This window comes from Cynocephalus volans, chromosome 10 (genome assembly GCF_027409185.1).
Source record: "Cynocephalus volans isolate mCynVol1 chromosome 10, mCynVol1.pri, whole genome shotgun sequence".
Classification (NCBI taxonomy): domain Eukaryota; kingdom Metazoa; phylum Chordata; class Mammalia; order Dermoptera; family Cynocephalidae; genus Cynocephalus; species Cynocephalus volans.
Genome location: NC_084469.1, coordinates 107,876,253 through 107,899,990, shown reverse-complemented (window position 1 = coordinate 107,899,990; position 23,738 = coordinate 107,876,253). Strand labels below are relative to the sequence as shown.

Here is a 23,738-nt window from a genome sequence, read left to right as displayed (position 1 = left end):
TCTTAGGCTCTGGGAGAAAATGCCACCAGCATAGTGGCTCTGTAGTCAGCAAGACAGGCAGTATGGGTCTTGGGATCAGAGACACCAGCTCCACCTCCACAAACCCATGACCACTCAGTGGATCCCCAGTCTCCCATGACACTGCTGGCTGCAATGAGACAGGCAGAAGGAACAGCACAATTTTATTCCTGGGAATCTTCAAAGGCAGGTAGATGGGGTCTGAGCGGTTCCCAGGCCTAGGGGTGGTGGATGCATCACTTCAGTCCCACACTCAGCGGCTCCACCCTCAGCCAGAGTCCGCCCTCTGCGCGCAGGATCAGCTCTGGTTTCCTCCGAGGCTCCTCGTCATCGGGCAGGACGCGGAAGTGCAGCAGCGTGAGTGCCAGAGCCACCTTCATCTCAGTCATGGCGAACGTCTGCCCAATGCAGTTCCTGCGGGAAGGATGGGGACTCTGACTGTGCCCAGGTCCCCCTTCCTGGCCCCATAGTACCAGGAAGCTGGCCTAGGGCTCACGCCCCACCCTGATCAGCCTGAGGAGCAGAGAGGGGGGCTAGCCCTGCCTGGGACCCCATATGGGCTGGCATATCTCCCCAGCCTGGCTCAGACTCTTGGACCTACCCAACTCCCATTCCCCAGACCTTGCCCATAACCTCTGGAGGAGGAGAGACAATGACAGGTGGAACTCTGACCACTGCAACTTCCTCTTTCCTACTGTTATGTCCAGAACACCATAATCCCATTTTCTCCAAGACCCCCACACCCATCACCCATTCCCACCTTAGACATCTCTGTCCTCACCTGGGCCCCGCTGAGAAGGGAATAAAAGCCAGAGGTGACCTCCCCTTGAGGTTTTCATGGTCGAAGCGGAAGGGGTCATAGACCTGGAGGCAAGACCGAGTCAGGGTTGCTGGGTGAGGTGTCCCAGGACAGCCAGCCTTGGACAGACAGATGTGTGTAGTAGGGGGAGGTGATGTCTGATTTCCAATGTCTAAACCCAACCCCTTTCTCTAGGACCCCTGGAATGGACAAGGATGGGGAGGGGGAAGCAGCACCTCAGGGTTCGGCCACACAACTGGGTTGTGGTGGGTCCCGAAAATACTGATGAGACAGGTAACACCTGTGGGAGAGGAGGAGGCAGTCAGAACAAGGTCCCAGAGCCAGATGGGCCCCTCTTCCAGCCCAGGAGCCTCCTATCCCTGACATTGTGGGCACCTTTGGGGATGACCCGGCCATCTGGGAGCACAATGTCCTGGGTACAGCAGCGGGAGATGACTGTGACTGGGGGATGCAAGCGCAGACTCTCCTTGATGCACATGGTCAGGAAGGGCAGCTGGGCCAGGTCATCCCTATGAAACCATCACCCCTTAACAATTATCCATGGAGCAAAAACAGAGTTCTCCAATCCCTCTGTTGCCCCCTGAGACCTTTTCTCCCTATAACAAAATAAATTCCAGGTGGATCATATACTTGAGCATTAAAACAGCAGAAAAAATTGAAAAAGCAGAGAACTAGAAAAGTACCAAAGAAATTTAGCCAGCTATTTTTAGTTTCTTTTCTAAGGAAAACACAACATCCAAAAGCCAACATAAAAAGGTTTACAAGTTTGCATAACAATAAATATTCTTTATGGCAAGAACCAAAATCAAAAAGCAAATGAGTGAGAAACAAAATAAACAGACTTAATGTTTTCTCTTACTCACCATTATACTAGAGATACTAGCAAACCCAATTAGACAAGAAGAAACAGGAGAATAATGCAATTTGAAATGGAAAGGTAAATGTGTTGTTTTGGCAGATAGTGATTTTATACTTAGGAAACACAAGAGAATCCTCTGAAAAACTTTTATAACTATGGATTATCCAGTAGGGGAGCTGAACTCCTTTCTTTAATCTTTCTTCTTTTTTCTGTGGCTATTTAAATTTAATACCTGATACAATTAACTGGTTCAAATTTGAAAACATTAAGACATCACTCACCCCTATGGCCCAATACCACCTACTTTCCAGCCACATACCCACATGCATGCACACACACACACACACACAGCTTGCCTAGGTTATTGTTTTTTATGTGTGATTCCAGAGCTGCTTTTTAGACTCTTTAAAAAATATTAAATAGTATCTAGGTAAACTGTCAACCAAAAAAAAAATGTATATATATATATAGTAGCATACAATATATTATAAACACTACTCTCTTTTTTCATTTTAGAGTCTTTCAGTCTCTTCCTGAATATCTCTTGAGACGTGTCAAAATAGGGTTTTCCTTACCCTAAAACTATACTATAACTTTACCACGTTTTCATCTAGAGCTTTTAAAGCTCCTGTTTTTGTTGTTGTTTTAAGTACTTGATTCATTTGGACATTATCTTGTGATAAGACATAAGAAGCAGGATGGTTTGACTTTTTTCAGGCAGCTCTCCAGTTGTCCCAAAAGCTTTTCCCAAATGATCTATACATTTCCAACACACCATCTTTAGTTTATACTGTGTTTGTTGGGCATAAGATATATATCGATAAATCATTGGTTTTTGTATTTAGATATAATCAAGAAATAAAAGAAAAGATGGTGATAATAATAATATAAAATACCTGGATTAAGTTTAACAAGAAGTGTGAAATCTATATTCCAAATAAATTTATAAATTTCCCTTAATCCAAATAAAAGATGCGATTCACCATAGCAACAGATGTATATAAGGGTTAATTTAATGAAACATGCATAATGTCTCTAAGCAAATATTTTAAACTGTATTAACATATTAAAGATTTATTTTGCATGTTATAATTATACATATTTATGGGGTACAGAGTGATATTTTGATACATGTATAAAACGTGGGATGATCACAGCAGGATAACTAATACCCGTCACATCAAACTTTTAAAAAAAAATTTATATCGATGGATATCCATTCCACACTATGGGATGGTATGTGTCAATATTATGAAGTGATTTATTTCAACAAATCAATCATATATGGAAGAGAACCAATAGAATACATTCAATTTAAATAAAAATCTATCTGATTTTTTAAGCAACCCAGATCCTTCTGCCCCAAAAGCCAGCAACCTTTCCACTGCTAACTAGTCTGAGTACCAAGCCCTGCCTCTGGGCTCTGCTCCTTTTCCCACTAAGCGGTAATGGCAAAATCAACCAAAATATCTTTCCTATTCCACACCTGGGGAGCAGGGCCAATGAAAGCAGCTCAGGACAGACCACAATGACCTGACTCACCATTCAATCTCTTGAGGCTCACGGTCCTCCAGGAGCTCTTGCACCTCCTGTCGGCAGCGCTCCTGGTATTCTGGATGCTTTGCAAGGTTGTACAGGACCCAGGAGAGTCCACTGGCCGTGGTGTCATGGCCTGAGGGGTAGCCAGGCAGGCTTGTGTCTCTGGGATGCCTCAGCACCAGAGGGGTGGACAGCGCCCTGACATTGAGACCCTCAGAGAGGATAGGAGGATGGGAAAATGGAGTGAAACAGGATCCATCTGCCACATCCCTGGTTTAGAGAGACCCCTACCCCCACTGTAGTTCCACACTGCGACCCTCACCCTCAAACATGAAGGTGTCAGCCTCTGCTCTTATGTCCTCATCCGATAACTTCTTCCCATCTTCATCCTGGAGAGGAGGCAAACCCCCCAAAATCACATTAGCTCTGAGGGCTTCTGAGTCTAACCTGAGACTACTTCTGAAGACCCATCCTTCCAGAAATCCAAGCCCATTCTGCACCCCTAGGTCTCTCTTGGTCACCATCACAAGAACTCCCACCCCACCCTCTTTGGCTTCCTTGAGTTCTGTTTTATCACTGGTGGAAGGAATCAATGATCCCTGAATATTTTCTTGCTTTCACATAATTAAGGCTTTCTGAGAAAAGTTTGCTGGCAACCTGGGTTACAAGATGATTGAGTGCTAATTTGCCCTTAAATGTAGAGATTAGGTATTGCTCAAAGAACAGTTGATCCCATTCTAGGGTGGTAAAGAGAGAGAATTTTATCTTATCTGCCCTGGAGTCATTTGAGTTGTAAAGCTATAGGCTTTGTAATCTCTCTGGAGAGGATTTCAAAACAAAGCACTTTCTCTCTCTCTCTTTCTCTTTTTCTCTCTCCCCACCCCCCTTCTCTCTCCATCTCTGTCTCACTGGAAGGAAAAAGGGACAGATGTGTCAGCTGTCCTTGATAAAATCCAGTCTCATAAGGTAAGGGCCCCTCTCTTATGGTGCAAAGTCTGCTGCACATACAAGTAAAAATATTTCATGGCCTTCAGAGGAATTTAGGAGTGAGGACCCAGTGCTACAACACTACTCTGGTTGTTGTTATTGTTGTGAATAATAAATGAGCTGCTCTGAAGCGGGGGTGTAGTGCATCTGTCAGCATAAATATAGACACAGGCAAAGACATAAGCATAGACATAGATATAGGCACAGACAAGAGAAAGACATAAACATAGACGAAGACATAGAGAAGACATAGACAGGAATAGACATAACTATATAGATACAGATTAAAATGTGGCAGACTAATTTATTAACTTATAAATAGAGTAAAATCTCAGGTTTTTCAAAGTTTCAGAATCTGCAATCTCCTGCTGACTGAAATCCATACAGATGTCTCTAAAACCTATGTCTGACCTATCCCTTCCTCCCTCCTACAACTTCCATGGCTCCCCAGTGCCCTCTGGATCAAGTCCAAGTTGTTGATCTGACATTTGACATCAAGGTCCATTCTGCCTCTTCAGTTCAGATCCCAGAGTAGCCCACCTTGCTCAGCAGGAGCACATCAATGAAGTCCAAAGTCTTGGCCTTGGCCTTGGCCTTGAGGAAATCATCAACACCCTGATTGAGGAGGATGCGGCGCCGCTCCTGGATGACGGCATCAGTGAAGTCGTGCACTAGGCGGCAGGCTCTGCGGAAGCGCTGGGCGTCAGGCGTGAAATAGTACAGGAGGTCCATGTGCAGAAGAAGCTGCTGATTCCTTTTTGCCACGAGGGCACTGAGCTCCAAGATGGCAGCAATATACTCACTGGGATTCCTGCAGGATGAGGACATAAAGGTAAGCAACAATTTAACACACCTGAAGATCAAAGAGCACCTCCCACCAACACCTGGGGGCTACCTCCCATCAGAAATGGAGTACCTGAACACAGATGTCTGCATGATACATGGTGGAGGTGAGCCATGAAACTTGACTCTCCAAACTACTTTCTCTCCCTCCATCACATCTCTGTGAGCTGCCTCCATACCCCAGGTACTCAGAGCACAACTTGGACATCATGCTCCTCTCCTCTCTCTCCTAGCCAGATCCAGTCCTGCCTCCTCTCCTTCCTGAAACTGTCTCCATAGTTCAGATCTCATCCTCTTCCCACTGGTCCATGACCCAGCCCCCTCCACAGCCTCCTTGAATCCATTGTCAACTCTATCTTGCGTCTACATGACAGTCTGTTCACTAGAGCTCAACTCTTACTATGCTCATCATCTGCTCAAACACCTTCCATGGCTCTCTGGAAACATCATGATAAAGTTCAGCCCCCTTTGCCTGGCTTTTCAATGTCCTTAAGACCTAGGATCTGTCGGCTTCTGCAGCCTCATTTCTACTGTCTGGTGCACACGCTTTTCTCATCCTAGACTTCTTGCCTTTACTCGAACATTTCTACCTACGTGGAAGACCACTGTTTCTCTCTCCACTTCTCTGTCTTTCAAAGCCTAGCTATGACCCACCTCCTCCAAGAAGGCTCTTCTGGTTGCCCTGGTCAGTCCTTCTTCCCCCACATTCTCTCTTGGGTCCATGGCCCAAGTTCCCAGGCCCTGGGCAGAGACTCACTCCTGACAATTGCTGTCAAAGCTGAAGACACATTTCTGCAGACTGTCCAAGGTCATGAGGCTGATGTGCTCAAACATGTCCAGACGGGCACTGCCCTCTGAGGCCAGGCACTGCCACTTGATCTGGGCAGAGAAGGGAACAGAGCTGAGGCTGAGACCTGGCTATCTTCAGCCACTCCACAAATCCCAACCACCAAGTTGGACTCCCTGAGAACCAGCTTCTTCTTCTTCTGCCCCAGGCACCCATCACCAGGGAGAACTAGATTTGGGTGGAAATGGAAACTGTTACTACTAGGAGATTAAAACCCAAGGCTGGAAGTCAGAAGACCTGGGTTCAAGTCCCAGCTCTGCTTCCTCTGCTCTGCATGTCCTTGGTCATCTCATTGCCCTCCCCTAGGTCCCACCTGTCAAATCTTCAATAACACTAAGACAATCTGCATTGGTGTAAGTCAAACCAGGTTAGAACCCCTGCTCCACCACTTGTAGTTAACTTAATAACTGGGTGAACTTGGGGAAGATCCCTATTCTCTCTAACCCTCAGTTTCATCATCTGAAATAGGGCAACAATTACTTACACATCAAAGTGTTGTAAAAATTAAATTAGATGACATATATCATGAAATTGGCACATGGCATTGTTTCTAGTACATAGTGAGTATTCAATAAATATTAGCTTTCCTCATCTTCATTATTATCAATTGACTTCAAATATATCCCTATGGGTGGGCGGGGCAAGATGGCAGACAAGAGGTGCCCACAGCACATTCCTGTCACACATAAAAGGATCAGTAGTTAAACATCAATGTGAGCATCTGTGGAAGAGTTCAGAAGTGCAGCAGGAGACTGGTGGGAATGCGGTGGATCATTAAAGCCCAGGATGACAGCACAGAGAGGAAAGACAGGCACACAGCCTCCGCCACCACATCTCCACTACCAGGATTGGTGCAGGAAAGATTTTCCTTTGCAGGGCTGAAAGACAGACAAAGGGACCAACCAACCCCCATCCTCAACACAGAGGACTGAAATTTCTACTGCAGGAGGACTCCTCATCCCCTGCAAACCCAGAGCCAGGTGTGGGGAGCTGCCTAGAACACATGCACTGCATCACTCTAGAACAAGAACACATGCTGTGCACTCCCCACCCCCACCTCATGACCCAAGCTGATGGAGAATGGTGCCGTCTTGAAACTGAGCCATTGCAGGAGCTTGTCCTGTTCTGGAGACAGTAGCCATGCTGCTTTTCCAGCCTAAGGCTCTGCAGTCATCCCAGTGCACTCACAGGAGAGACTACAACACCCTGATCCCAGCAGCTTGAGGCCTGGACTGAAGGGCAGCTGTGACACCAGACCTGCACATCTGGGAAGACAACTCCTGGTCTGCTGAACTGATGCACACCCATGTCCCCAGCCAAAGATCAGAGAAGCAGACCCCACCCTTCCACCAGTGGCTGAGTTCTGTGTGTGTAAGCTCCAAACCTAGGAAAACAGCTCATCAGTCCCTACCCTAACAAACATCTCCGGGCCAGTGGAAGTAAAGCACACTCCCGACCTCCTGGAGAAGCACCAGGAGGTCTCACCCTCAACAGTGCCACCTAGCAGCCTCACCCACTGCCCAGGAAGCAGTTGACAGGGGCCCTCTGCAGCCTCATCTAGTGCACAACCCACTGACAGAGAAGTGGCTGGCTGGGCCCCCTTATGTCAGGCCTGCTCCATGGCCTTGAGCACCACCCAAGAAGTGGCTGGCAGGGCCCCCTCTGCAGACAAATGTGATGGCCTTGTAGTATACTCGATCAAAACCCAAAGACACACTTGCAGGTGAAAGTCCTTCCCCATGCAAGCTCTCTATAATATTCAAAGAAGTAACTGTTCCAGAAGATGCACAGATGTCAATCCAAGAAAAGAAGAAACATGAAAAAACAAAGAAATATTGTACCACCAAAGAAACATAATAATGTTCTAGTAACTGATTGCAAAGAATCAAAATTTCCTGACTTGCCAGAAAAGGAATTCAAATTAATAACCTTAAGAAAACTACAGACAAACAATTCCATGAAGTCAGAAACAATTCATGATCTAAATGAGAAATCAACAAAGAAATAGACATTATAAAAAAAACAACAACCAGAAATCCTGGAATTGAAAAATACATTTAATGGAAAAATGCACACACACACAAAAATCCAAGAGTCTCAATAACAGACTAGATCAAGCAGAAGAAAGAATATCTTATCTTGAAGGCAACTGTTTTAAAATAACCCAGAAAGACAAAAAAAAAAATACAATTTTAAAAAATAAAGCCTACAAGACTTATGGGATACTATCAAGCAAACAAATATTTAATTTATGGTCATTCCAGAAGAAGAAGAAAACAAAAAAGATATTGAAAACCTATTTAAGGAAACAATAGCTGAAAGCATCCCGAGTCTGGGGAAATATATGGATATCCAAATCCACGAAGCACAAAGGTCTGCAAATAGATTCAATCCAAAAAGGCCCACTACAAGACATGTTGGAGTCAAACTGTCAAAAGTTAAAGTCAAAGACAGTTCTAAAAAGAGCAAGAGAAAAGTGTCAAGTCACTTATAATGGAATCCCCATTAGACTAATAGCAGACTTTTCAGCATAAACCCTACAGGCCAGGAGAGAACTGAATAGAACTTCATCAATATGAAAAACCACCAAACCACAAGAATAAACAATAAGAGAGAAAGAAAGAAACAAAGAATACACAAAACAACCAGAAAACAGCCAACAAAATGATGAGAATAAGACCTCACATATCAAAAATAAGCACAAATGTAACCAGATTAAATGCCCCAATTAAAATACACAGACTGGCTGAATGGATTTTAAAAAAAAAAAAAGAAGACCCATCCATATGCTGCTGCCTGCAAAGAACACTCCTTACTTACAAAGACACACATAGACTAAAAGTGAAAGGATGAAAAAAAGTATTCCACAGAAATGGAAAAGAAAGGTGAGCAGGAGTAGCTATAGTTATATCAGATACAGCAGACTTTAAATCAAAATCTGTAGCAAGAGATAAGGAAGGGTATTATGTAATTATAAAGGGATTGATACAGCAAGAGGATATAACAATTATAAATATATATACACCCAACATCAGAGCACCCAGATATATAAAGCAAATATTATCAGATCTAAGGGAGAGACAGATGCCAACACAATAATAGTTGAGGACTTTAACACCCCGTTCTCATCATTGGAAAGATCATCAAAACAGAAAATCAACAAATATTGGATTTAAACAGCTCCATAGACCACATGGACCTAACAGACATCTACAAAACATTTCATCCAACAACTTTATTCTTCTCATCAGCATATGAAAATTCTCCAGGATTGACCATATGCTGGGCCATAAAACAGTCTCAACAAGTATTTTTGACAAAAGAGCCAAGAACATACATTGGGGAAAGGGCAGTCTCCTCAATAAATGGTGCTGGGAAATTGAAGATCTGTTTGCAGAAGAATGAACCTCGACCCCTATCTCTCACTACATACCCAAATCAACTCAAAATGCATTAAAGACTTAACTGTAAGACCTGGAACTATAAAATTTCTAGAATAAAACACCAGGGAAGCACTTCAGGATTTAGGACTGGGCAAAGATATTATTAATAAGATTTCTAAACCACAGGCAACAAAAGCAAAAATAAACACATGGGATTATATCAAACTAAAAACTTCTGCACAGCAAAGTAAACAATCAACAGAGCAAAAAGACAACCTGTGGAATGGGAGAAAATATTTGCAAACTATATATTTAACAAAGGTTTAATATTCAGAATATACAAAGAACTCAAACCACTCAATAGTAAATAAAATAAAATAATCCAATTTAAAAATAGGCAAACAGGCCAGCTCATGGCTCACTTGAGAGAGTGTGGTGCTCTTAACGCCAAGGCCACAGGTTTGGATCCCTATATAGGGATGGCCAGTTAGCTCACTTGGGAGAGTGTGGTGCTGACAACACCAAGTCAAGGGTTAAGATACCCTTACTGATCATCTTTTAAAAAATTAAAAAATAAAAATAAAAATGGGCAAAGGAGCTGAATAGACATTTCTCAAAAGAAGAAATACAAATGGCCAACAGGTATGTGAAAAAATGCTCAACATCACTAATCATCAGGGAAATACAAGTCAAAACAACAATGAGATGTCATCTCACCCCAGTTAGAATGATTATTACCAAAAAGAAAATAGCAAATGATGGTGAGGATGTGGAGAAAGGGGAACTCATACATTGTTGGTGGGAATGTAAATTAGTACAGCCACTATGGAAAATAGTATGGAGATTTCTCAAACAACTACAGATAGAACTAGTATACGATCCAGCTATCCCACTACTAGGAACATTTCCAAAGGAGGAAGTCAACAAGTCAAAGGGATACCTGCACTCCCGTGTTTATTGCAGCTCTATTCACAATAGCCAAGAAGGGATAAAAAAAATAAATGTTCACCAATGGATGGCTGGATGAAGAAAATGTGGTATGTATACACAATGGAATAGTACTCAGCCATAAAAAAATTCAGCCATTTGCAGAAATGTGGATGAGCTTGGAGAAAATGTGTTAAGTGAAATAAGACAGGCACAGAAAGAATACCACATGTTCTCACATATGGAAGACAAAAAAGTTGAACTCATAAAAGTAGAGAGTAGAATAGTGGTTATTTTTTTTTTTTTTTTTTTTTTTTAAAGATGACCGGTAAGGGGATCTTAACCCTTGACTTGGTGTTGTCAGCACCACACTCAGCCAGTGAGCTAACCGGCCATCCATATATGGGATCCGAACCCGGGGCCTTGGTGTTCTCAGCACCGCACTCTCCCGAGTGAGCCACGGGCCGGCCCGAATAGTGGTTATTAGAGACTAGTAAGGGGATGATGGAGGGGGGATGGGGATAGGGTGGCCAATGGATACAAAACTATAGAGAGACAGGAAGAATAAGATCTAGTGTTCTACAGCAGTATAGGGAGACTACAGTCAAGAGCAAATTACTGCATAATTTCAAGTATGTAGTTGCACGTTCCCAACATCAAGAGTATGTTGAATGTCCCCAACACAAAGAGGTAACAAATGTTTGAAATGGATATGCTACACACCCTGATATGATCATTGCACACAGTATAAATCTTCCCAACTATTATATCGTATTCAATATATATATACAGTTATCATAGGCAAATTAAGAAAAAATAAATTAAAAAGAAAAAAAATTCAGAGACAGAAATAGATTTGAGGTTACCAGAAACGAAGGGGGTGGGGGGTGGGGGGTCGGTAAAGGGAAAATGAGAAGTCATTGCTTAATAGGTACAGAGTTTATGTTTAGGATGAAGGAAAAAGCTTTGGAAATAAAGTAGTGTTTGCACAGTATTGTGAATGTATTTAATTCCATGCAATTGTATGTTTTAGAATGCTTAAAATGAAAATAAATTAAAGTAAAATGCTTAAAATGGCAATTCTTGTTGTATATGTTTTACTACAATAAATCATTAAATATATATACATACACATATATAACCCTAGTTTGGGAGAGGCTGTCCTCCATGGGTCCTGAGAATCTTTGATGAGTATGCCAGGATTGTAAGGCCCTGTTCTTCTTAAACTGGGTCAGTTGTATTTGCAGAGAACAAGGTAATGACTCCCCCGAACAAATATCAGACTTCCTTCTGCTTGCTATAAAAGCGGATTCCTTAAACCTATTGCTTCTCCCCTGTAATGCAACATACTAAAAGAGCAGAGATATGTGGAAGTCCACCTGTGTCATCCCCACGGGATACGGGTGGCTTGGAGAAAGGATGCAAACCAATCAGAAGTACAGAATGCTTGCTGTGCCAAGAGTAATAAACTACCCTTTGTCTCTGACCCTGGAGTCTGATGCCTTCTGGCAGAAGCCATGAGCAGTAACAAGCTAACTTATCACCTTGCAAGTAAGAAAAAATCCTAGGAAAACCACAAAACCCTTAACCCTAATTTTCCACTTCTCCCTGTATCTACACGTTTTGCAATGTGATTTTTCAGCAACTTCCATCGAGAGATGGAGCCTACCTTATCTCCTTTTAATTTGGATCTGGACTTTCTTTGGCCAACACAGTGTGGTGAAAATGATGAGATAATAACACTAATAAACCTAAGACGCCAGAGGCACTGCAGCCTCCTTTCACTCCCTGGGACCCTTTCTCCACCATGTGAACAGGCCCAGATGCCTTCTGGAAAAAGAGAATCACAGGGAGGAAAGTCCAGTGGTGCCAGCTGAGGCCATCCCAGATCAGCCTGAAGCTGGCCAAGCCCCAGACATGTGAGAGACCTGAGCCAGGATCAGCAAAGCTGATCATTTACCATGAGTGACCCCATCCACATCCAGGAGAACCAGCCACTGACCCCAGGGACATGTTAACGATCATAAACCCTTCTTGCTTTAAACCAGTGAGTTTTGAAGTGGTTGTTTACTTGCAATAGTTCCTATACAATCTTCATCATTACTCTCTTGAGTTTACAGAGTCTGTGAGAGAAATAAAGAAATGACCACCTTCTGAGCACCTACTATGTGCCTGGGATGTGACTCCATTCCATTATCTTGACCACATTTAAGGAGGGGTTATCATCACCATTTTACAGTTGAGGAAACCAAGGCTTGGAGAGGAAGAGCAATGACCCCAAAGCCCTCCAGCAGAGCCAAATTCCAGACGGATCCCTCTGAGGCCCCTCCCCCTCCAGCTGGGACCCTGGGCTCACACGACTCACGTGCATGACGTTCACGCTGTGGTTGAAAATCTTCACATAGGGCTTCAGGATGTTGAAGTGGAAGGCGGGTGTCAGCAGACGGCGGTGGCGGCTCCACTTGTCACCGGCACTCAGCAGCAGCCCATCCCCTAGTGGGGCAGCCATGGCAGCGGGCAAAGGTGTCACCTTCCCCTGGTCCCCCAAGGTTGACCCCAACCAACCCCTTCACATGCAGTTACTCACCCAGCCAGGGTTTCAGGAAGCCATAGAAAGTCATACTTTTGGGTGCGATGGCAGCTGACAGGAACGAGGACCATCAGGGGCCATAGAGGGGGGGAGGGGAGGGTTTTTGGGTGTTGGGTGGGGGCTCCCACCAGGAGTCTACAATTCCCCCTTCAAGCCCAGCATAGCAGGGAGGGGGCTGAGGGAGGAGCAAGCAGGGAGGAGAGTGGGGATTAGGGGGAACCAGACTTGGGCCGGCCCGTGGCTCACTCGGTAGAGTGTGGTGCTGATAGCGCCAAGGCCCCGGGTTCGGATCCCATATACGGATGGCCGGTTCGCTCACTGGCTGAGCGTGGTGCTGACAACACCAAGTCAAGGGTTAAGATCCCCTTACCGGTCATCTTTTAAAAAAAAAAAAAAAAAAAAAAAAAAAAGGGGGAACCAGACTAGGCTACAGCAGCAGAGTAGAGAACAGGAACACCCGAACATGACCTGACATACCCCAGCACACCTTGACATGGCTCCTACGTGGTCCAACATGTTCAGCAACACCTGAGCACAGCACAACACTCACAAATACCTTCACAAAGACCTAGCACAACCTCTCTGTCCCGGCACTCTCTGACATCTCTTGACACAGACTTGGGACATATGACATGACACCAACATGTGTTAACATGTCCTGACATGGCCACAGCATACATGACAAGCTGTGGCATGACATAACACACTCTGATATGGTCCTGAGATGAACTGACATTACCTCAGCATGCCCCAGAGATGGGCCCCAGACATTATTTGAATATGATTGTGTTAATGTCCCAGACATGGCCCAGGTGTGACCCAGGCAGAACATCAGGCCTGACCCAAACGTACCTTAAGACCTGCTTCAGACAAGACTCAAATAATGTCTCAGACATTTCACAAAGGGACCCTGGGTCCCAGATTCAGATCAGCCCAAACATTGCCTAGATGTGACCAACAGGAGAAAAAGACAATCTCAAACAGCATCTCACACAGGACGAAGATAGACTCCATATGCCTGAAATGTTTTGGGCCATAGCCAAGCCCCCATATTATCATCTTCATATGATCCCTGTTGTAAACCAGGTATAACAAGGTATAACATATACCAGATATAACCAGGGCCCAGCTGTACACATAAATGTGTCAACATGTGGCTAGACAGCAGATATCACAAGGAAATGCCCAGACATGAGCAGACATGACCAGAGGCAAGACAGATGGAAGTCCAGGTGAGGCAGAGGCTGGGGCATCTCTGCCGCAATCCCTCTGTCTGCACTCAGGTCATCCTGCACTCAGAATGACTCAGGTCATCCACCATCTGGATGCAACACAGAGATGTCCTCAGTGGGCAAGGTGTGGCCAGTGCAGTGTCTACCTGGAGCAAAGAGCACGGGCTTGATGTAGGTGGGGTGGAAGATGCGGACGACTGCGTGCCAGGGCCCCACCCACCAGCAGCACATATCCCCAAAGGTGCTTGCCAAGTTCTGTATGTACAGGAGACTCTCCTCCGAGTTCCGAATCTGGGGAAGAACAAAGAGGACCCAGTTCATACTCTTCTAGGCTGCCACAGAGAAGGACCTGCAGGGCAGAGACCCAGACCCGGGCCCTGGGAATTCCACCCAGCAGCTCTTTGTCCTCTCTGTGCAGAGCCTCCTCCAGGGCTACCTCCCCATGTCCTCAGTACATGACTCTCCAGGTCCCTTGGTTACAGGGAAAGAAATGGCCTTTCCCCATTTAGACCCCAAACACCACATTTACCTCAAGTCTCTTCCATCCCATTTTCTAGATAAAGAGTCCGAGGCTCTGAATAATGAAGTCATTTGCATGTGGTCTCCCAGATAGTAAGTGGCACGCCTGAGACTTAAGGCCAGGTCTGTCTAAATCCAGGGCCTGTGTTCTTAGACATTAACAACTTTTTGCCACCCAAAAATAGCTCTGGGGGCCCCATGTCTGCTAAGACTGGGCGATCAGAGCTGTGATTCGATCGGTGATTGAATAAACAATTGGTCCTGTGACCCAGATGTGAACAATTAAAGTGAATCACTGGCCCTTTAGGGGAAACCCAGGAGAAAGACAAACTTTCCCATGGGAACTGAGCTTCTAGTAATCATCGTTGACACCAAGAGGAAAGGGCTGTCTTAAAAAGAAAAGTAATCAGAGGAAGGTAAAACCAAAGGATGGAGACAGATTCCTGATGACATTGTTTGAGACCTGGATCCAGCGGTGCCTGACGGCCACCCTCTCTGAAATTTAGAGTCAATAGTTTCCCTTTCTTTTCTTAGATAACACAAGGTTGTTTCTATTACTCAAAACTGAAACAGACACAGACCTCGGCAGTCAGAGAGAGGTGGGGATCCACCCTGAGTCACCTAGCATTTTGGTGTCAGAGCCATGGTCTCTGTGGGACATTGCCCCTTCCCCTGGTCAACCTGGCCTGTTCAAGGATGAGAAGGGAAGAGGTCATGCAAAGGGTACCAGGCTAGGATAGGATCTCCACTTGGAGATTCCTGGGACCTGGAGAAGGAGATTGATGAACATACAACAGATGAGTCACAGGATGGGGGAAAAGGAGCCAACCCACCAGAGGTGAATATCATAGAAATAGCGGCCCCAATCCCCCATCATCTGCAAGCCCTCCTCATTACTCTGGGCCTAGGAATAGACAAGCTGATGCCAGGCCTGGCAGGGGGACTTGGATGCTACCAATGCCCTGTATCATGCTGCCCACTGCTTTAAAAATTTCTAGTCATCATTCCAAACTCGGCTCCAGCAACTCTTCCTCCAGTCTGCCCCATCAGAGACTTTGTTTCTCCTCTTAGCTGTCATGGCCCATCTCCCTCTGGCCCATTCCTGACCACACAAAGTTGGGGGTGTCTCTGTCCAAATCCATCTCCTTAAAGTTGGGGCTTCCTTCAGATAGGGCCTTGGATTGAGACATCTTGGGACCCCACTGGTACCCAGGACACCAGGGTGGGTTGGGCAGACAGCAGTGGAGGACTGAGATAGAGCTAGTGAATACGTGCAAGAAAGAGAAGATGGCTGAGAGGAGAGGGAAGGAGGGGCCAGGGTCCTATAAGGGCTGCACAGAATCTTGGGGGTGGAGAGGCAGGAAGCTCTCAAATGTGCCACGGCACCCACCACCACAAGCTCACATAGGTACCTGAGGCATTGATGACAGACTGGATGATGTCAGGGTGGCACAAAGTGACAAGGGGGGAGATGGGGCCCATCCAGATCTTAAATCCCTGGGAGTAGGTGGACACCAGCTGAGTCACCTTCCTCAAGCCCTGCTCTGTGGGGGTGATCTGCAAGCAAGGCAGGGCGGTCACCTCCTGTGATGGTTCATTGCAGGTATCAACTTGACTGGGCTAAGAGATGCCCAGATAGCTGAGAAAGAATTATTTCTGGGTGTGTCTGTGAGGGTGTTGCCAGCAGAGATTAGCATTTGAATACGTAGTTGGGCATCATTCAGTTTTTTGAAGGTCCGAATAGAACAAAAACAGAAGAAGGGCAAATTCACTTTCTCTTCTGGAGCTGGGACATTGGACGTCAGAACTCCAGGCTATCGCACATTCTGTCTCCAGGACTTACACCAGCAGCCCCCAGGTTCCCAGGCCTTCAGACTCACAATAAATTAAACCACTGGCTTCTGTAGTTCTCCAGCTTTCAGATAGAATATTGTGGGACTTCTCAGCCTACATAATTTTTTTTTTTTTCATAGCTGGAGGGTACAGGAATTGAACCCTGGATCTTGGTGTTATCAGCACCACACTAACCAACTGGGCCTGCATAACCACATGAGCCAATTCATATATGTGTGTGTATATACACACACATGCACACACACACATAATTGATTCTATTTTCCTGAAGAACCCTGACTAACACACCTCCCCAAAAGGGGCCACAGCGGGTCCCCCTGGCAGCCTCCAGAGCTGGCACAGCCTCTGCAGTGAACTTGTGTCTGGACTCTGCATGGATGGAGGGAATCTCTGCTTTGTCCTGCTGCTTCCTTCTTGGGGTTATCTCTAAGTGCCAGGGTGCATCCCAGGGGGGTAGATAAGGAAGATGTGCTGTCTGCCTGAAGAGAGGCCCACCTCGGCTCAAAAGAATGGATTTTCTCATTCTGGAGTGATTTCAACCTGGGGGCATCTATAGGGGTGGTTTCTGGGCAGCAGTGTGTCCTCAAGACTTATCCCTAAGGCTGTTCCCCACATCCTCTCACATCCTTGCTTGTTCACATGGCCTCCCGTCCCTCCCATGGAGAAAGGTCTGCATACCTGGTGCTGAGGATTGATTGAATTGTGTTCCCCAAATTTCATATGTTGGAAACTTAATTCCTACTGTTACTGTTGAGGGTGGGAAATCCTATTACGGTAATTGAAAGGTGGGATCTTGAAGAGGTGATTGGATTGTAGGACCATGCTGTAGTGAATGGATTAATAATGGTGGTCAGGGGCGTGGAGACAGCTTTAGAAGAAGAGCACTTGAGAGGTTAGTGTCTCTTTGCTCCACCATTTTCTGCCATGTGAGACCTCTGGCTCATTGTTACCACCCCCAAGACCCTCACCACGTGTGCTCCCTGAACTTTGAACTTCCTAGCTTCCAAAACTGTAAGCAATTAATTTTGTTTTCTTTATAAATTACCCAATTCCAAGTATTTTGTTCTAAGCAACACAAATGGACTAATACTCCTGGTGCCTTGGGTTGAATGTCCCCCCAAAACTTAGTTCCCACTGTAACTGTTGAGGGTGGGAAATCCTATTATGGTAACTGAAAGGTGGGGTGTGAAGAGGCGATTGGATTGTAGGATCGTGCCTAGTGAATGGATTAATAATGAGCAGGGGCGTGGTTCTGAGGGCTTCAAAAGAAGAGCGCATGAGAGGTTAGTCTCTCTTTCTCTGCTCTGCCATTTTCTGCCATGTGAGACCCCTGGGACACTGTCACCAAGGCCTCCACCAAATGTGTTCCCTAGACTGGACTTCCCAGCCTCCGAAACTGTAAGCGATAAATCTTGTTTTCTATAAATTACCCAATTCCAAGTATTTTGTTATAAGCAACAGAAATGGACTAATACACCTGGGATCTTCCAGACCTGTCAGACCACAGGGAACAGAGGTGAGCTCTGACTGTCCATCAGGATGGTGGCTCCCACCTATTGGCAACTTCTGCACACCTGGTTCTGTGCACAGGGCATCCTGTGCATGATGTCACTGATTCTGTGCCCACAACCATCAGTCATGCCTTTGCAAATAAGAGCAGGTCTAAGTCAGAGGTCAGGGTCTGGGGGAAGGGAATCAGGAGGGTTTCTGAAAGAGGAAGTGAGTGGACACCTTTTATCAGGTTGGGAAACAGGGTGCATTGGTACATCTTAGAGAGGAACAGCAAGATTAGAGGAAGGTGCCCCAGGAAGGGGAGGGGTTGAGAGACTGGCCACAGCTCTCTCCTGGCTCAGCTGTGCCTGTGGGGGGGGGGGGTCATAGCTAATTTCTGAGGGAATGCGGCAGCCCAGAGATGGGTAGACACAAGGAAATGGGACAGGCAGGAGGCGTACCCCGGACACTGCCCCTCAGGAGGCCTCAAGTCCAGCAGTGGAGAATGTGGGAACACCAGGGGGCCCCTGCTCTGTGGAGCCTGCCCTGTGAGCCCTCAGACCTCTGCACTAATGTGGGGAAGACAGGCAGGAAATGGATCCAGAGCAGGCTGGGAAGGGGACCAGGTGTGAGACGACTTGGGATGGTACTGCAGAGGACAGAGTGAGACACCTCCCTCTCTTCTCTGCTGCCGGGACCCCAGACCACCCCCTGACTCCCAGACTCCTGAGCCCCATTCTGGCCCCTCAGGAAGTCCAAGCACCCTGACACCCAGTCCTGCTGCCTCACTCACCAGGCCCAGGTGACCCCAAAACCAGTTTCGTTTCGGGGGCTGTGGGAAACATCGGAGGTGGCGACAGTTGTCATAGAAGGTGTAGGTCCAGGACAGGACACGAGCCAGGAGCCAGGTGGCTCCAACCAGCAGCAGAAGCATCCATGGGGAGGCTGCCACTGGCCCCAGGCCCAGCCAGGACAGGCTCAGCTGCGGCATCCTGCAGGCAGGTGGGACAGAGGTGAGGACCTGAGGCCAAGGCAGGGCCTCGGGAGCTCCAGGGACAGTGGAGAGGCGCAGGGAAGGTGGGTGATGGGGACAGGGCAGGGAGGGCTCAGAGATGGGTCAACAAGGACTGAGAACAGGGAGGGAGACCCAGGGAGATCCAGGGGAGGAGGCAGAGTGAGCTGGGAGAGGAGGAGGAGAGCCTGATGAGAGAGGAAGGAAGGAAGAGGCTGATCAGAGTTCAGAAAAATCCAGCCTGAAACACTGGGGCGGGCTGGGGGGAGTTAGTTACCTGGAAACCACCAGATTCCCGAGCCAGTGCAATCCCTGTACCCACCCCCACCTCGGACAGTTTCCCTCCCTATCCTGAGCCAAGTCCCTCCACCCCCGCCACTCCCAACCTGGCAACTTCTGTCAAGAGCAGCTTGTCCCCAAAAAACTCCCCCCCCTCCTCTGCTGGGAGATCTTTGCTCCTGTCCACTGATTTAGGGAAGCCTGCAGGAGGCTGGGCTGGGCTGGGCCAGCCAATCCCCAAAGGCCTAGCTGCCTCATTCCTGCCTGCGTCACCGGCCAAAACATGGGGCAGGACCCACTGGTTGCAGAAGAACCAACTCATAGTGACACAACATGAGCACTGGGCCTTTCATCACCTTTCAAGCTGGATGGGGAGTAACTTGAGGTGCAGTGAAGGGGGTAGAGGTGGGTCCTACTGGGTGCAGAGGAACCAACTGAGGTTGATAGAGTATAGGCACTGGATCCTCAGGACTCAGCACCTCCCACAGGTGGTGAAGGGTAAGTTGGGGGGTGGTCAAAGATGACTCTGAGCCCCAAAGTTTACTGCTATTCCTGCCCTTCCAAGGCCAGGGTGCGACAGGTAAATGCATGAACTTGAGAGAGTTCAAGCACCAGGTGAGCAGGGCCAGGCCAAGCCTTGTCCCAGAACATCTCCCGAGCTCCGCTGCAAGCTTGGGCCAGGAGAATGTCCTGCACCATTTCTTGGTGCAGAATCATGAGGCTCTGAGAAGGAATCATCTGGACCCCCAGATGCACAGCCGGGCAGGAGTTCAAGTCCTATCTCTGGGCAGCCCAGAGCCCAGATTGAAACATGACTGCTCAGAGCAGAAACAAAGAACCCAGCCTCGCCAGGGATTACCCAGGTCAGATTCTGGGGATGAAGAACCCAGCTGGAAGAGGAAACCTGGAGGCTGGACTCAGGATCAGAAGTCAGAGGACAAAGGGGAGGCATGGGGGGCAAGGGGGAGAGGGGTAAAAACTGAGTTTCTCAGAGAAGAAGAACTTCTGTCTGGAGACTGCAGAATCAATTCCTGCCTGAGTTTCAGCCTGGTGGCCTGCTGTCCTGCAAATGACGAACTTGCTAGCCACATAACTGCATGAGCCAAATCCTTAAAATAAATCTCTTAAGGTATATATCTTAAGATAAATATATAAGGATAGATACAAGATAGATTCTGTTGGTTCTGTCTCTCTGAAGATCCCTGATGGATACAGAGGTGAAATCTAATCCCCCTGTCCTTGAATCTGGGATGTCTCAGTGACTTCTTCCAGGACCCTTGGAATGCACACTCCTGGACCAGCTGCCGCATTGAAAGGAAGCCTAAGCAGCCCCGTGGAGATGCCCTATGTGAGAGGAACCAGGGACCCCAGCTGATAACTTGCACCAAATTGCCAGCCCCAAGAGTGAGCCACCTTGGAAGTGACTCCTCCAGCTTTAGACGAGCTGCCCTGGCTGGTGCCTTGTAGGGTAGCAAAAGCTGTCCCTGCTGAGGCCTGCCCAAATGGTAAATTTGTGAGCAAACTAGACATTTATTGTTTTAAGCTACTAAGTTTCCTAGTAGTTCATACAATAATAGATAACTGAAACAGATACTATTCCCAGCAAGTTTGGGGTCCCGAAAAAACTGATTATGTGTGCATAAATAGACACATTAAATAATGTTCATATATGCAATTTTTAAAACCCCCCAAAAAATCACATCAAACTTCTGGGCTGGGAGTAAGAAGCAGAAGCAGAAAATGGAAGAAATTCCCTTCTAAATTTCTACACTGACAACTTTTTTTTTACTTCAAACCCATGTAACATTGAGAGAGAGTAGTACAGGTCTTACAACAGCACTGCTGGCACGCAATTAGCACCAGCATGTGCTTGCCAGTATTACTATTCTGAGTTTGTGGTAGAATAAGGACATGGGCACCAGCAATGAACTCTCTGGCATACACATCATGGGCGTTGCTGGCTGTAAACATTCCCTGTTCATTCTCTTTTCCCTTAGCAGCAAGGAGGTTCTTGGCAGAGGAACAGGCTTCCAGTTTGGGGTCACACAGTCCATGGTCCAAACCAAGCTTTGCCACTCTTCAGCTGTGTGATCTTGGGCAAGTGACTTGCCCTCTTGGAGCCTCAATTCTTCCTTGGTAAAAAAGGCACAGCAATGGGCCTATGGGGATTGGAGTGTCCAGCTAACATGTGTGCCATAGTCTGGGTTCCCCAGAAGTAAACCCTGAAGCAAGGATTCAAGTGAAAGTGCTCTATTTGGAGGGGACCCTAAGACAAGCATTCTACTGCCAGCTGTTTCTTTGGGAGGTGACCCCAGGAAACACCGGGAGGGCAGAAGGGAACTGAGACAGGAAAGGGAAGGCAACAGTTAAAGGGACATTTATCAAGGACTTTTCTAATGTAGGCAACCAGGGCTCTGTCTTGCTGGGGACCTCTGAGAGACAGCATAGAACGTACACCTCAGAGTCATCCCACCCGGAGCAAGGAAGCTGGGTATTTATCCACTGATACCCACCAGTCATTACTGAGGGCTGCTTCCAACGGCATTATTTCTCCAAAATGTCCTGCCTGCACTGCAAGGATCAGGCCTGGGGACAGGGACAGGGGGCTTTGACAGCAGCTCCGGCGATGAGCGGGAGCACAGCCTGATGTGGACAGTTAGTTACAGTGGCTCAGTGAACGGAGTTCTCCCCTCCGCACACACCCACATGCACACACTTTCACATACAATCGTGTACACACACGCATGCACGCACAATTACACCCACACACCCGAACATGTGCACACACAGTCTCCCAAACGCATACGCGGTCACACACAATCACACACAATTACACGTTCAAATGCGCACATGTGCACAAAAACATTGAACTAATGGCGAAGGGACTCGTTAGAGCCTGTTGTCCCCAAAGCTTCCAGTAGAGGGAGCCTCCTTCACAGTCTGGAGAGTGACAGGACCAAGCCTGGATGTGTTTGCGAGTGCAGCAGAGTCTGGGAGACCCCGGGCTCCACGCCCCCCCCGCCCCCCACTCCCTGTCTCATTCATTCCCCCTCATGGTCCTTAGCAGAAGCCCAATATGTATTGCGAGCACCATGATCCTGTAAAATCCGCATAACAAAGTAAAAACCGAGGTGTCAAGAGAGACAGTCACGTGCCCAAAGCCACCGCTAAGAAAAGGCAGCGCTGGAAGCTGGGCGCGCACATACGTGGGCTCCCCAGGAGAAGTTTTTTTGTTTGCTTGTTTTGACTGACTGATGGTAGGGTTGCACCTAGGGGAACCAGGGGGTGTTTGGCGAATGATGCGCGCTTGGAGAACCTCAGTCGGGACTGGGGTGTGGGAGAGGCTCCAACAGCAAGAGTCAGGTGGCTCCCGCAGGGTCCAAGACAGCACGTTTCCCATTCGGCCTCCGAGAACCTCGGACAGGGGATTCCGGCCGATCCCAGCACACGCCACCTGGCGGCGCCCCAGGACACACGCTGCCACCGCCCCCTTCAGCACAGCTGGCCCGGCTCAGGCTCATCTCCACGCCCCCACCCCAAGCCCTGTTGACAAAGAGACCCAGACCAGGACCCGGGGGCTGAGGGATGGGACAGAAAAGGACTCAGGAACCCCGCTGAGGCCCCAACATAAGGATATCATTGTAGGACCTTGGGTGAGTCACTTCTGAGGTCTCAGTTTCCACCGCTGTTAAATGAAATAATAAATGTGATCTCATAAATCAGCGTGAGAGTTAAATGAGAATATACGGGAAGAGCATGCAGAAAGCATTCGATCCATTTTAAATCTCATTATTATATTAACTTTGGAGACCCCCAGGGCTCAGTTCTTAAATCTCTCCTTCATGTACACACACACACACACACACACACACACACACACACACACACACACACACACACACACACACACCCTGGGGAAATCTCACCCAATCTTGGGGCTTTTAAACACTATCTAAATACTAAGACTTCCCAAATGTGCATCCCCAGCCCAGAACTCTCTTCCGAATTCTAGAACCTTCTATCCAACTGCCTCCTTGACATCTCCAACACCTCCAGGCCAAAACTGACATCCTGATCTCACCCCTACCCCCGGAAAAACAACTCCCTCCACTCAGCATTCCCCATATCAGGAAGTGGCAGTTTTATCTTTCCAGGTGCTCAAGCCTGGAGTCTGCCTCTTCTTCCAAACCCCACATTTGACTGATCCATCAGCAAAGCTGACAGCACTACCTTTATGGAACAATCACTCTTCATCAGAATCCAATCATCCCTCATCACCTCTATAGCACCCAGCATGGTTCAAGCCACCGTCCTCTCTCACCTGGACTAATGCAATCATCCCATCTGATCTCCCTAATCTCATCCTTACCCCACACAGACTCTGTTTGACATAGCAAACAAAGACCGTATGACAAATCTCGTTCCTCCTCTACTCAGAACCCTCCATGGCTCCCCATTTCTTTCACAGTAAAAGTCAAAATCTCTCCCAGGCAGATCAGCCTCCTGGATGGTTTGCTTTAAAAACAGTGTTTGCTGTG

General features: G+C 47.1%; 1 protein-coding gene across 2 annotated transcripts; it reads right to left on the bottom strand.

Moving 5' to 3' along the window:
• Window positions 1-254: 254 nt before the first annotated feature.
• Window positions 255-18,900, bottom strand: LOC134389397 (cytochrome P450 4F3). 2 transcript variants are annotated; one of them, XM_063112951.1, is made up of 12 exons: window positions 18,703-18,900; window positions 15,977-16,121; window positions 12,811-12,864; window positions 12,589-12,716; window positions 5,824-5,945; window positions 4,764-5,034; window positions 3,559-3,625; window positions 3,240-3,369; window positions 1,214-1,347; window positions 1,054-1,118; window positions 800-882; window positions 255-432 (listed from the first exon to the last, which is right to left on the bottom strand). In XM_063112951.1, exons 1-12 carry the CDS (start codon window positions 18,898-18,900, stop codon window positions 255-257), a joined length of 1,575 nt encoding a protein of 524 aa, XP_062969021.1. The 2 variants fall into 2 exon arrangements, with proteins under 2 accessions (XP_062969021.1, XP_062969022.1); XM_063112952.1 differs by lacking the exon at window positions 15,977-16,121 and adding an exon at window positions 14,192-14,336.
• Window positions 18,901-23,738: the final 4,838 nt, after the last annotated feature.